Source organism: Achroia grisella, unplaced genomic scaffold (genome assembly GCF_030625045.1).
Source record: "Achroia grisella isolate CSIRO2021 unplaced genomic scaffold, CSIRO_AGI_Agris_v1 utg780, whole genome shotgun sequence".
Classification (NCBI taxonomy): domain Eukaryota; kingdom Metazoa; phylum Arthropoda; class Insecta; order Lepidoptera; family Pyralidae; genus Achroia; species Achroia grisella.
This window is the reverse complement of record NW_026713020.1, coordinates 6,651,288-6,665,394: the sequence shown is the minus strand read 5'-3', so window position 1 is coordinate 6,665,394 and position 14,107 is coordinate 6,651,288. Positions and strand designations below refer to the sequence as shown.

The following is a 14,107-nucleotide window of genomic DNA, read 5'->3' as shown; positions in this document are numbered from 1 at the left end:
TCAACTAAATGTTGTTTTTATAATATTTATCCACGATTTATCATGTGTTAAAATGATATGATAATTAGACACGTAATCTTTATTAATAGAGTAGAAACGGAATTTGTAAATTAAAATATAACAATAATAATTAAAATATAAAAATAAATAATAACACTCGTTGATAATAAACAGCGCCATCCAGTCCTAACGTAAGCAGAGCTCGTGTTATGGGTACTAGACAACTGATATAAATACATATTTTTTTTGTAAATACATAATATACATAGATGACACGCAAGCCGATACAGACAATTATACTTATGAATACAAATGTTTGTACCGTTCGAGAAATCGAACACGCGACCTTCTGAAGTAAGGCGGTGAGCTAAACCACTAGAGCACCGAGGTCGTAAATATATTATGGAAAGTTTATTATGAGTATTATATTGAAATTTTATCCTTAGTTCGTTATATATAAGGTGTGTATTGGTCTAAGCAGTTGTTATTCGCAACTATTTTGATATAATTTTTCTATCTACAATAAAGGCTGCTTGCTGAACGTATCAGAATTATAAGATTTAGATATTAGAATTTCAATCCTGATTAGGCGTAAGATAAAAGAATACCATACATAAACAGTTCAGAATTCAGGGCGGATATTTCATATACAATTAACTAGAACTAGGAACTTGGTTGACAGCCCAAGATTTCCTTTGTTTTTTGAGATAAAACTTGTAGATAAAATTATGTCCATCTTCCCGATACAATCTATTTAAATGTCAAATTTCTTTAATATCCGTTCACCCGTTTAGTTATGTAAAGGTAACAAACAGACAGACGTAAACATACTTCCCAATTTCTAAGATATTATAGTATAGATAGCGCTATGTAGGTAGCGCTATGTATATATACATAGATAGATAAAAAAATTGTATATTTGTACACAACTGGAAAGATGACTTCAACCTGACTATAAGACCGCTCTGGAATAGGATTGTGGAAGACAGCTCAACGGAGAGAGCTGCAGGAGGCATATGCCAAGAGGCACCGAATTGCAGGACATTTTGTAAACCACAGAATGTATCCCAACCTTGGAAAAAAAGACTTTGTTATTATAGTATTATAGACTATTAATTGAACATACATATAGTTCATATACAAACAGTATATTACAGAATATTTAGGCCAATAAAATTGAATATGGGAAAGAAGCACGTGTGTGACACAGCAATACAAAATGGCTACTAGCTCAGTGTAGATAATCACTCAAGGAGAATAATACTGATTTTCAGCTATACACGACGGTGAGTACCGTCGTGTATAGCTGAAAATCAGTAGTTTGTATACTATTTAAAAAACTGAACAATAAAAAAAAATAACAAAGGAACTTGAAGTAGGCGTTAAAGATTGGAACCTACCAGAATTATAAAAAACCAGAATTAAAAATAAAGCAAGTATTGTAAATAGTTGATTATTTATTAATAATTGTCATTAAATCAAATCAAAACATCTTTATTCATCTAGGTCTATTACAGACTTTTATGATATGTTACTATTTTTACATTCAATAATGTGCTTAATAAACTAATATATTTGGTTCAATTTCATAGTTGATGATTTATTGTTTTAGTAATTATTAGCATTTTAATATGAGGAAGAGAGAGGCTTATCCCTTTTGCCAATATTAAAATGCTAATCAAATCAAAATATCTTTATTCATGTAGGCCTATTACCGACTATAAGAGTCAAATCATTCAATAAGGTACTTATTAAACTAAAATAATTGGCTAAAATACATCACACACAAGATAATTTTATGTTCTATAATAATTGAGCTATTATAAGACAAACAAAAGTAAAATTAGATGAAGAAAGGGCATGCGTGCGTTTGGTCTAACTCCACTAAAGTACTTGTATGAGACAGCCATCGGGTCAACTCGACCCCCAGCCTCTGACCTAGTTCCGTGCAGTCCGACCTTTAAACACATTCGTTGGATTAACGATAAATTGCCACGGGCCTAGGCCTGACGATAAAAAATATCATGTCTGTAATCCAGTGTTTGGTTATCGTTGACAACGATAATGTAACAATCTAAATATATATAACTCAAACGTGACTGACATAGTGATCTATCAACGCACAGCCCAAACCACTGGACGGATCGGCCTGAAATTTGGCATGCAGGTAGATGTTATGACGTAGGCATCTGCTAAGAAAGGATTTTGATAATTTTTTTTTTATACTACTATGGTGGCAAACAAGCATACGGCCCATCTGATGATAAATGGTTACCGTAGCCTATGGACGCCTGAAGCACCAGGGGTGTCACGTGCGCGTTGCCGACCCTTAAGATTATAATAATTCCACCCCTAAGGGGATAAATTAATGCAAGCGAAGCCGCGGGAAAAGCTAGTACATTACATATACAACGACTGCTAGAAACAGCATTATTTCTTGTTTGGCATAAAACAGTTATTATTATTAAGATTATTACAATTAAAACACCGCTAAACCATCGAGGCCGGGTTATATTACAAATATTTAATTTGTTTTTAACATTAGTTATGATTTAAAATTAAAGTTTTGTTTAAACAGCTCCGTCTGTATAAATAAACCTTACTCAATTTATATTCATTTGGAATATATTTGTTTGAAAATTATCATCAGCTGATTTTCACGCCTATTCTTCTTGATTAAAATTCCAAAGTGCATTGGTTGTAATATAAAAAGTGCTTATATCAATTTATCTGAATAAACAATATCTAAAAATAAACTTTTATATCTTTACAAAGTATAAAACAAAGTGGAAGGCGCTGTCTGTTCGCTTATATCTTTGAAATTACTCAACGGATTTGATATAATGTTCAGTAATAGATAGAGTGATTCAAGAGGAAGGTTTATATGTATAATACATGCGTGTAGTATAAAACGAGCCTAGAAAATCAAAGATTTTAATAAAGCCGGGACGGGTCGCTTGTCAATAATAATAATAATCTCAGGATAATACAAACTGCGCCATCTAGACCCAAGTTAAGCTAGCTAAAGCTTGTATTATGGTACTAGATAACTGATACAAATACATAGATATATTTTTTCGTAAATACATACATATTATACACAGAAAACATCCAGACATATACCAACAATCATACTAAAGAGTACAAATGTTTGTGCCCCTGCAAGGAATCGAACCCGCGACTAAGGAATCGAAAGCGCGAATTAAGGCGGTGTCCTGGACCGCTAGACCACCGATACCGTCAAATACAATAAAATGGAAAACTCATCTTAAATCTAAGTTCACCCACAGGAGGATCAGCAAAAGGAATGCCTTTGAAACTATAATACTCTTCTCCAAAATCATTCTTCACCACTTCACCATCTAATTCACCTTCAGTAACAATAACCTGCACCATTTCAACTTATATGTCATCTACTACACAAGTGTACTTACAGTATAAAAATGACGACTCAAGACTAGGGATGGTCAGCATTATAGAACTGCTAAACATCGGTATATTATCACTTCTGGTTTTTTGACAGTATTGAGCCACAAGATGGCGGTGTATGAAGTGACTCGGACAAAAATGGGATCATACGAGCAGTCAGTGAATGGAATGGACGACTCGTAAGCATGTTTCCAAAATATTTCCACTTTATCATCATCTAATTTCATATATATTTTTTATATAACTTCCATTATGAAATTCAGTGTATTTTCAGATCCTGTTAATATAATCGGGTTTTAACACGAAACATTCTATAAATAAAATAAATGTAGCCTAAGTTACTTCTTATAACATTCGTTATCTGTGAGTGGAAATCCTATTAAAAACGGTCCAGCCATTTAAAAGACTAGTAGAACAAACTGCTAGATCCTTCAACATTTTTAATATTATATATTTGATGTAAGTACCGTATTTACTTACATAATTATGCATTTTCTGACGAGCTATTAATTTGAAATTAGTTCTCCATTTTCAGTTTTTGTCTTTTTGACTGATACTTTCATGTTATGAAAGTATCGATATGAACTGAACATTAATGTAAAAATATCGATATTTTTGGACTAACCATCGATGTTTATCATCCCTACTAAAGACAGTAATGACCGGCCTTGAACTGAGACGAGCAAAACAACCAAACGACTCAACATTACGTGTATTTATGTAATTTCAGCATTATTATCAACGTATCCATTATTCTCTGTTACCACCAATTTGGCTGGTAGATAATAATGTAAGGTTTCTTAAGGGTTGGCAACGAGTACGTAGCACCCCTGGTGTCTCAGGTGCCCATAGGCTACGATAACCATTTACCATCAGACCGTATAATACTAATAATAATCTTAGGACAATTCACACAGGGCCATCTAGACCCAAGTTGAGCTAGCTAAAGCTTGTGTTATGTGTACTAGATAACTGATACAAATACATAGATTTTTTTTTAGTAAATACATATCTACATATTATACATAGAAAATACCCAGATCGATACAAACAATCATACTTCTGAATACAAATGTTTGTGCTGTGCGAGGAATCGAAGCCGCGACTATCGGACGTAAAGCGGTATGCTACACCGCTAGACCACCGAGGTCGTAATGCTTGTTTGCCATCGTAGTAGAATTGAGGGTGACGAAACTGGAATCGAGTCAGAACGCGAGTTTCAAGGCGTTTGTGGTCCGAGTTACCACCAACATGCTGACCACCTTTATGAAGGAGGACTACTGGCCGTAGGGTGTGGTGTATCGGCGCTACCGTGGCAGATTGCCGTCATCAGAGCCGTATACAGACAATTAGAAGCCTGAATTAAAAAAAAAATAAAAAAATTGGCAGAGTTGTTAGTAATATACCAGTTCAAAAAAATTCAAAATATCTTTATTCATGTAGGTCTATTACAGACTCTTATGATATGTCAAATCTACCGTCTAAATGATATCGAGATGAGAAGAGCTGACAAGAAACTCAGCTCGTATTTTTTTCAAATAATAATGGAACATGTTTATATATTTAATACACAGTCATTAAAATTCCAATTTGGGAGAATAGAGTGACCACCAGCATATGCTATCGCAAAGAACAAAAAATTTAATCAGTGTTCACAACCTGAACAGACCAGTCCCCACAAGTAGCACCCGTTCACGAGTATGACGGATGAGCCAGCCATCATTGCACTCAACCATATTTGAAGGAGTAGCCTAATTACTAATAATGTATCCTAACAGAGCAACCTCCACGCGGTCTCCCCTTGCAACTGTGGTTAATTTCTGGTGAATTCGCTACGATGGGTTAACTGACCTGGTTTCATGTTTATCCGTTTAACGTCCACTGGCATCCCGCCAGCGTATACCGTTAGCGCAGGCGGGCTTACTAATTTAAATTTAATTGTCATACATAAAAAAACTACCACTAGTATAAAGCTAATATTATACATTATGTAATAATAACACAGGATAAGTCACAGAGCTGCATCTAGTCGCAAGCTATTGAGACATGTAGCACAGCTATCTAGATCATAGTTCTGTTGAGCTCGCCCTTTTCCAAGTTCGCTACCTTACCTTACCTACCCTTCAGGGACAAGAATTGAAGGATATTCTTAGGAACGATCGTTTTTATCCTCAGGATATAATGTATTGTTTCCAAAGGAGATATTTCGTTTAAGCAAGCAGTGGGCTATAATCACATAGGATGTGAAGTGGCGCTTCCTCTTCTTCTTGGCAAAATCTGCAAATTAGGCCTTAGTTCGCTGACAAAATGTTAATTCTCAACATACTATTTTTAGCAAAGAGCTAGCTGGTAAAGAGGTATCATTCATAACAGTTCACGCAAAGCTATACCCTCCGCTCTAACAATAGTTGAGCCTGCAAACTCAACAGAGCGATCAGGAGTACGGGCGGTGCGCACGCAAGACTACGCTCTAACGATCAAAGCGAGAAGTTTCTTTTTTTTACGCCACGAGAAAATAGATGGTATAGTAGGCAAAGCGGATAATTTTACATGTATGCTTTGAACAGGAAAGTTGGCATCAAAAAGTAGCTTTGTACAGGACCAACTCTACTACATAGACAAGTTAATACTCCCAAATTTGAATTTAAAATGAATCTATATTCTTGTAAACATGTACAACATTTATTTGAAAATAATACGAGCTGAGTTTCTTGTAATTTCTTCTCATCTCGAAATCATTCCGAACTGACGGTTTTGACATAATATAAGAGTCTGTAATAGACCTATATGAATAAAAATTTTTAACTTTGAATAGTGAATCAATCGTACTAATATTATAGTTGCGAAGTTTGTGACTATGGATGGATGGATTGATGGATGAATCTTTGTTACTCTTATATGCATTAAATGTCATATTATGCTCTTAGAAGGTGTTCAAAAATATAATGTTTTATCGTACTAATAAATTATAAATCCAAAGTTTGTGAGTATGGATGGAAGTTTGTTACTCTTACACGCATTAACTAGTGAACGGATATTCATTAAAAAAAATAGAAAAAAAAGAAGGTGTTTGGGAGTAAAATGTTTAATCGTACTTATATTATAAAGGCATAGTTTGTGAGTATCTATTTGAGTATTTAATTGAATTAGTGCTATCTGACAGTTTGTATTCACACACTTCAAATGTAAAGAAATAACTAAATTATTTAAAAGAGCAACACGCAAGTTCCTTGCTCATTCTTTTTATTATGAAACAGCTTTTCTAATGAGCTGTAGATAAAAAAAAATGTGATGACTATTTAAAAGTGTTTTAATGTAAATTTACTTGAATAAATGATTTTCTATTCTATTCTATTCCATTCTATTCCGTTCTATTCCATTCTATTCCATTCTATTCCATTCTATTCCATTCTATTCCATTCTATTCCATTCTATTCCATTCTATTCTATTCTATGGATGGATGTTTGTTACTCTTACACGCAATTAAGGGAACGTGTTTTGATAAAATAGAATTGTAATTTGTAAATGGGAAAAAAGAAGTCGTAAATAAACTGCACCAGTTTGATACACTGCTTTGTTATTGGAGTTTAGAGGGATTATTGATCGGTCTAAGTTGGGAATGAACTATTCTTAATCGCTATTGACTGACTTACCATCAGGAGACAATAGAGTTATTGTATTCAACTTGTGTAAGAAAGAATAATCATGAGTAAGAAAATATCAAGGCATAAACATTTCGACTTAAAATCTAGACCAAGTCCAAAAGTTTGATGGCTTCGGTGGTCTAAAGGTTTAGCACTTTACTTCTGATGGGCGCGAGTTCGATTCCTCGCACGGTATTAATCATTTGTATGTATGAATTTGATTGTTTGTATCGGTCTGGGTGTTTTCTATGTATATAATACTATATATGTAATTTAACTTGCTCAGAAATTTATACTATATGTAGTTTTGATGGTAGAGAGCAAGACAAATGTCTTTCCATCGTGACTTGAAATTTCCAGAAATTTGCCCACAGAAATACCATCGGTGGTCCAGAAATTTAGCCCTCAACTTGACTTCCAATGGTCGCGGGTTCGATTCTTGACACGGTATTAACATTTGTTTGATTGTTTGTAGCAGTCTTTGTGTTTTCTATGTATATTATGTATATATTTATATAAAAAAAAATTCTGAGTAATTATATCAGTCGTCTAGTCCCATAACAAGCTTTGCTTAGCTTGAGATTAGATGGCGCTGTATGAATTGTCGTTATTATTAAAGAAAGAGTCGTGAATTTTGCAAACCATAATGATTCACATAATGAGTTTCACGACTTCACGTTGTATCATGATCTGTGGGAGCCATTATACGAAATTCAGCCAAGGACTTTGTCATTTATACTGATTAACGAAATTGCTGTATTCATGACATGGGAATTGAGATATTATGTTATCTGCGAGTCTGTATCCAATTAATAATTCTATGTTTATCAGATAGATACGAGATAGAAAGTAAAGATACAAAATTGCTCTTATAATTTATATGATTTTGGTTAGTTAATATTATAGAATAGAAAATAATTTATTTATTTATTCAAATAAACTTACACTACATTTTTTAAATAGTAATCAAATTTTTTTTCAATCTACCGTCCATTCGGAAAGCTGTTTCATCACAAGAAGGAAGAGCAAGAAACTTGCGTGTTGTTTTTTTCTTGCACTAATTCAATTAAATATTAAATATACAACCAACTGGTTGAGAAAATAAATAATATTAATAAATCATTTCCAACATCTAAGTCACATTTTATCATGATGTGTGAATATTATACGAAAGTGAAAATATGACTTTGTCATTATAATAATAATCTCAGATTAACGAAATTGCGTATTCATGACATGGGAATAGCTGAGATATTATGTTATCTAGATAACTGTATCCAATTAATAATTTTTGTTTATCAGATATATACATATTATACATAGAAAACACCCAGAACGATACAAACAATCATACTCATGAATATAAATAACCATGTCTATTTTTGAGTACAAGATATAAGTTCTGATTTGACCATAAAAATAATTTATTCAAAAAATAAATTATATTACATTGTTTAAATAGTCATCAATTTTTTTTAAATCTACCGTCCATTAGGATGCTGTTTCATATATATAAAGAAGAGCAAGAAATCTCTCGTGTTTTTTTTGCAGATTCTTGCACTAATTCAATTAAATATTAAATATACAACCAACTCATGCATAAACGAAATATCTCCTTTGAAGGATATTCTTAGGAGCGATGGTTTTTATCTCCTCGGGTTTACCCTCTTTCTCGAGGAGATAAAAACCATCGCTCCTAAGAATATCCTTCAATTCTTGTCAATGACGGGTCTAGGTAGCGAACTCTGAAAAAGGGCGTGCACTAGATATATATATATATATATATATATATAGATCTATATAGATTGTAGTGCTACAGGTGCTACAGGCACCTGAAAATAGCCCAAACAACCAAATAAAAAAAATAGCCTTCGTTGCTGCTGCCTCCCCGTAATACTCGTCTGTGTTTTTTTTATATACCACGATATGGCAATCAAGTATACGACTGGTAAATGGTTACCATAGCGTCCATTTGGTCTTTGCTCTTTGGGTTTCTAGAAATTATTATTCTCACAATTTTTACAAGTATAATTATGATAGTCCTCTCATAAATACAAGACGAAGATTTGGAGAATGCACAGAAATATTTACATATAATCTGTATACCAATTAATATGTAAATAAAATTATAAGTTATGTACATATAACAATTTGCATAACGTTAGCTGTGAACTCTTTATATGATCCACCATATGTATGATGCGATGACTGCGAACAGGGACGAATGGAAGAGTAAAACTTATTACGCCGACCCCAAATAAATGGGATAAGGAAGAAGCAGATGATGACAAAATTGAGCCTTAAAACTTCTGGAATAGTATCTAATCAGTATACATTAGTCACGTTTGCTAAACGAGGCAGAGGTACGAAACCTTACATGTAATACTATTACCTCCTTCATTACTCATGCAAGCCGTACGTTCATTGTTTGTTCGTTAACCAAATGTTGTTAACGTCTGTATATAACACGAAACACTGTTGGTTAACTAGGCAGTGGATTTGATGACTAGAGGTTAATAATTAGATTTTAACTAACATCTACATAAATCGATTAACTGACCAGTAACTATAACTAGCATGAATCGAGGTTACATTGAAAATATATCTTATTTTTTATGTTATTTATTCTTTTAGTGCTACGCAGTGAAATGCGTCGCGTAGCAAAAATTACTACGCAGTGCTTTTGCGTCGCGTAGCATAATTTGCTACGCGACGCAAATGCTAATATTGATATTTAAATATGATTTCTACTACTTACTAGATGGCGTTATAGAAAATACATACATCATTGAAAAATTGTTTTGCACTAAAACAATTACTAACAGTATTTTCTTGACTTTCTTTAGCTTATATGTATGTTTTACTTTGTAAAATGTTGTCAACCTTAGTTTCCCCTAATTTAGCTTCTAAGCAGCCTGCTTTGTAAGATGCTTTTCGGTTGAAAAGTAAAAAGACAGTGAAAATGCAGAATAAGAGGCATGACATAGTAGTTATTGTAATGTCCATGCTGTTCAACCTCACAAATATCCAGCAAACAAAGATGATAACTATGTATAATTAAGCCATCAGATCTCACCATAACAAGGATGTCCAGGAAGGCCAGTTCTGTCTGTCTCCAATTCCATTGTAAATTTGATTTTTGCTTGTATGGACTTTAAGTATTCGTCTGCTTGCTGTTGTGTACCATTAAACATGCAGAAAACATCATCTACATATCTTTTCCATAGGCTAATTTCTAAGATTAAAAGTGTTCCATCCAAATATTATCTACTAATGGTGCCACTGGGCTCCCCATTGCAACACCAACTATTCGAAGGTTGTATTCACCTTAGTAAAGAAAATAGTCTGTAGACTATTATCTTATTCTATTGCATCTAAGCAATGTCTCAGAAGTACGCTATACTGTGATGGTAGTTTATTCTCCAATATCTCCTGACTACCTGCAAGCACTTGTTCACTGGAACGTTACTGAATAATGATTCAAAGATAAAACTCACTATTATTTCTGTAGAAAAAAATATAACTTAAAAATGTTATAGTGTAGTAAAATTTCGTTTATCTGTGTATGTTTATCTGTTACTCGTTACAGTCGTTAGTATAGTGTTACTGAGAGATCGATCTCAGCTAAAAGAGAACACAACCTGCATTTCCGATGTGTTGTTAGAATTTCCGCTGTATAGAATTTCACGTAAAAGCCTAAGATATGACGCTTCTATTCCAATATATTTTTACACTGATACGGGAAGCAAGTTGGCGTACATTTTTATTGAATGTAGGAAGCTTAGTTATGTAGTACAGTCGTAAGTAATTTTACTTTACAATTTAAAGAAATCAAAATATCTTTATTTATGTAGGTCTATTACAGGCTCTTATTATTTGTCAAAATCTATCGTCAGTTCGAAGAGCATTCAAGCTAAGAACTAACAAAAAACTCTGCTCTTATTCTCCAAATGAGTTTGCACATGATTACAAAAATACAGATTCATTTTTAAATTCAAATTACGGAGAATAAAGTGACCACCAGTATATGCTATTGTAATTCTGTCAAAAGGAAATAGTAATCAACAATTTTACGTAAACAATATTCTAAATATATATTCTAAGTAAATAGCTGTAAACAAATAGAGCGAGTACTTTAAGTATATATATATAAAATTACGTGTCACGTTGTTTGTCCGTGATGGACTCTTAAACTACTGAACTGATTGCAAATTTGATTTGAACATTGTGTGCAATTTGATCCAACTTGAAAGTAGGATAGCTTAAATCTCAATTTATAGTCGCAATATTATTTTATTCAAGAACCTTAGCCACAGGAAGGCCGGGTTTACTAGTAAAGCAAAGCATTTCACATTTTGTAAAGTTGGAACAAAAATATAAATTATTTAATATATTACAAAAACGTAGGGTTGCGGGTAAAAAATGGAAGAGAAGGGCTGAAGATCGTGCCCAGTGGCGTGCCTTGGGAGAGGCCTATGTCCAGCAGTGGACTGCAATGGGCTGATTACAAAAATTAAAAAATAGGTATACCGATATATAGGTAATAGGTCACCTCTTTATTCTTTTCGCATATCTTCACCTTGTACCTAAAGTTTGTCTGTAAAAGATTGCTTAGCGATAAGACCGCCTTTGGTACTAGTTATTCCTTTTTTTTTCTATAACTATTGCAATAAAGTATAAAATATAATAAAAACTGTTGTTTGTTTGTTGCAGGCGGACACGTGATCGGTCGGAGCTCGAGCCGGGGCGGTGCGGGCGGTGCGGGCGGCGCGGGCGGCTGCTCGCCGAGTTGACAGCATGCTCAACGTGTCCTCCTCAGCCAACCTCACCGACCTGGCGCTCGGCCCCGACCTCCCCACCAGCCCTTACAGTCTCGCGCAGAAGATCGTCATCGCCATCGTCGCCAGCGTCCTCGCCGTCCTCACCGTCGTCGGCAACTCCATGGTCATGATCAGCTTCAAGATCGACAAGCAGCTGCAGACGATTAGCAACTACTTCTTGTTCTCGCTGGCCGTCGCCGACTTCGCCGTTGGCCTCATATCCATGCCTCTGTACACGATGTTCACGATATATGGATACTGGCCGTTGGGCCCACACGTTTGTGATACATGGTTGGCGCTGGACTATTTAGCGTCCAACGCGTCTGTACTGAACCTTCTCATTATAAGTTTTGATAGGTATTTTAGTGTGACGAGACCCTTGACGTATAGGGCTAAGAGGACTACACGCCGTGCGACTGTTATGATTGGGGGTGCGTGGGGGTTTAGTTTGTTGCTATGGCCCCCGTGGATTTACGCTTGGCCGTATATAGACGGTGAGAGGAAGGTGCCTCCGCACGAGTGCTACATACAGTTCATAGAGACGAACCAGTTTATTACGTTCGGGACAGCGATTGCCGCATTCTATGTGCCAGTGACTGTTATGTGTATACTATACTACAGAATATGGAGGGAGACGAAGAAACGGCAGAAGGATCTGCCTAATCTTCAGGGTGGGAAGAAGCATGACTCTTCAAAGAGATCTAATTCAAGGTGAGTGCTAGTATTGTACTTGTGTATTTGCAATTTCATCGACGTGGACTTTGATGGATAAGTTTATTTAACTTATTTCTATGTACAGTATTCTTTTAATTTACTTTAGGTACGGAAGCATGAAATCTAGGCTCACAGGAACAACAATTAGGTAGACTTTGTAAAAAGTTGTCTGCGTGCTACCTCAGTCTCACCTATTTTAGCCTCTAAGCAAATTATGTAAGATGTGTTTCAATTTAAAGGAGATAAGGTAGCGAAATTACAGGACGTTACAATTACAAGTTATAGTATAGTTGAATTACAGGAGTGAATTACCTCTTGTATGATATCTTAGTCATCCAGAATAGCAACGTATGAGCTGTATAGAGGACGTCATACGAGACCGTGGTGTTAGTAGTTCTATTCAAATCAAATCAAAATATCTTTATTCATGTAGGTCTATTACAGACTCTTATGATATGTCAAATCTACCGTCAGTTCGAAATGCTTGCGAGATGAGAAGAACTGACAAGAAATTCAGCTTTTCAGGTATTCTTTTCAAATATGGTTGTATTATATACAGGTTTATTCATCTATATAGACGACTTACGATTTCAGACCATCAGATGGGTAGGGTTGTTTTTCCAGTATTATAAAGGATGTGACCACGCATGTGAAGCACATATATACAGGATGATATTTTACACTTATTTATTAAGTAGGTCTTTAGATTATTTCTCATTTTGGTTACATAAAAAATTGTAATTGTTAGTCGGATGAAAAATAAAAAAAAATAAAAACTAGTTGCTTAATACGTTTATAATGGATCAAATTCTAGTTTTAAAACAAGCTAACAATTAAAGAAAGAACGATATCATGATATAACGATATAAAAATAATAAATTTCTATAATTTGCTTTTGGAATATTTATCACCAAACATTATCGGATTCATTAATTCTAAGTTCCGTTTAATAGCAAACGCCGTTCCAGGATTAATACCATTTACCATTTATCTCAATACCGGTATAAAACTTTACCGATAAATTACCGTTGAGCCATTACACCGCCATCTGCATAGAGGTGGAAGCTTATTCAGCCCTTGCCTGTCATTGTAACCAAGATTAACTATGTACTGTTTAAAAGCTTTCACTTCTGCCTCAGTACCTTATATATTTATGTATTTATTACGGTTTACTTAAATATTTGCGGCAATATCAGGTATTATATAGAAACTTACAAGAATTATTTAAAAAGATAATTCTTGTAAGTTTCTATTTAATACCTGATAGCGTTCCGAATAAATGGTAGATTAAAAAAATAAGTATGTCTATTAAAAGTGCTTAAATTTAAGTTTATTTAAAAAAGAATTTTTCTATTCTATTCTAAGGTTTATTAAAATTAAGGTATTAAATGTAAACTTACAAGAATCATTTAAAAAGAGCAAGACACTAGTTTCTTGCTCGCTCTTGGTTATTATAGCGTTTTGAATAAACGGTAGATTAAAAAAATAAGTATGTCATT

The 14,107-nt window shown here is 34.2% G+C and overlaps 1 protein-coding gene across 1 annotated transcript in view; it reads left to right on the top strand.

The window, feature by feature from the left end:
* The first annotated feature begins 11,871 nt into the window (after positions 1-11,871).
* LOC131851006 (muscarinic acetylcholine receptor DM1) overlaps positions 11,872-14,107 on the top strand; it is a 34,700-nt gene continuing 32,464 nt past the window's right edge. The window contains exon 1 of the mRNA XM_059201430.1: positions 11,872-12,605. Within this exon, the coding sequence (XP_059057413.1) occupies positions 11,872-12,605 (734 nt within the window). The remainder of the gene's footprint in view (positions 12,606-14,107) is intronic.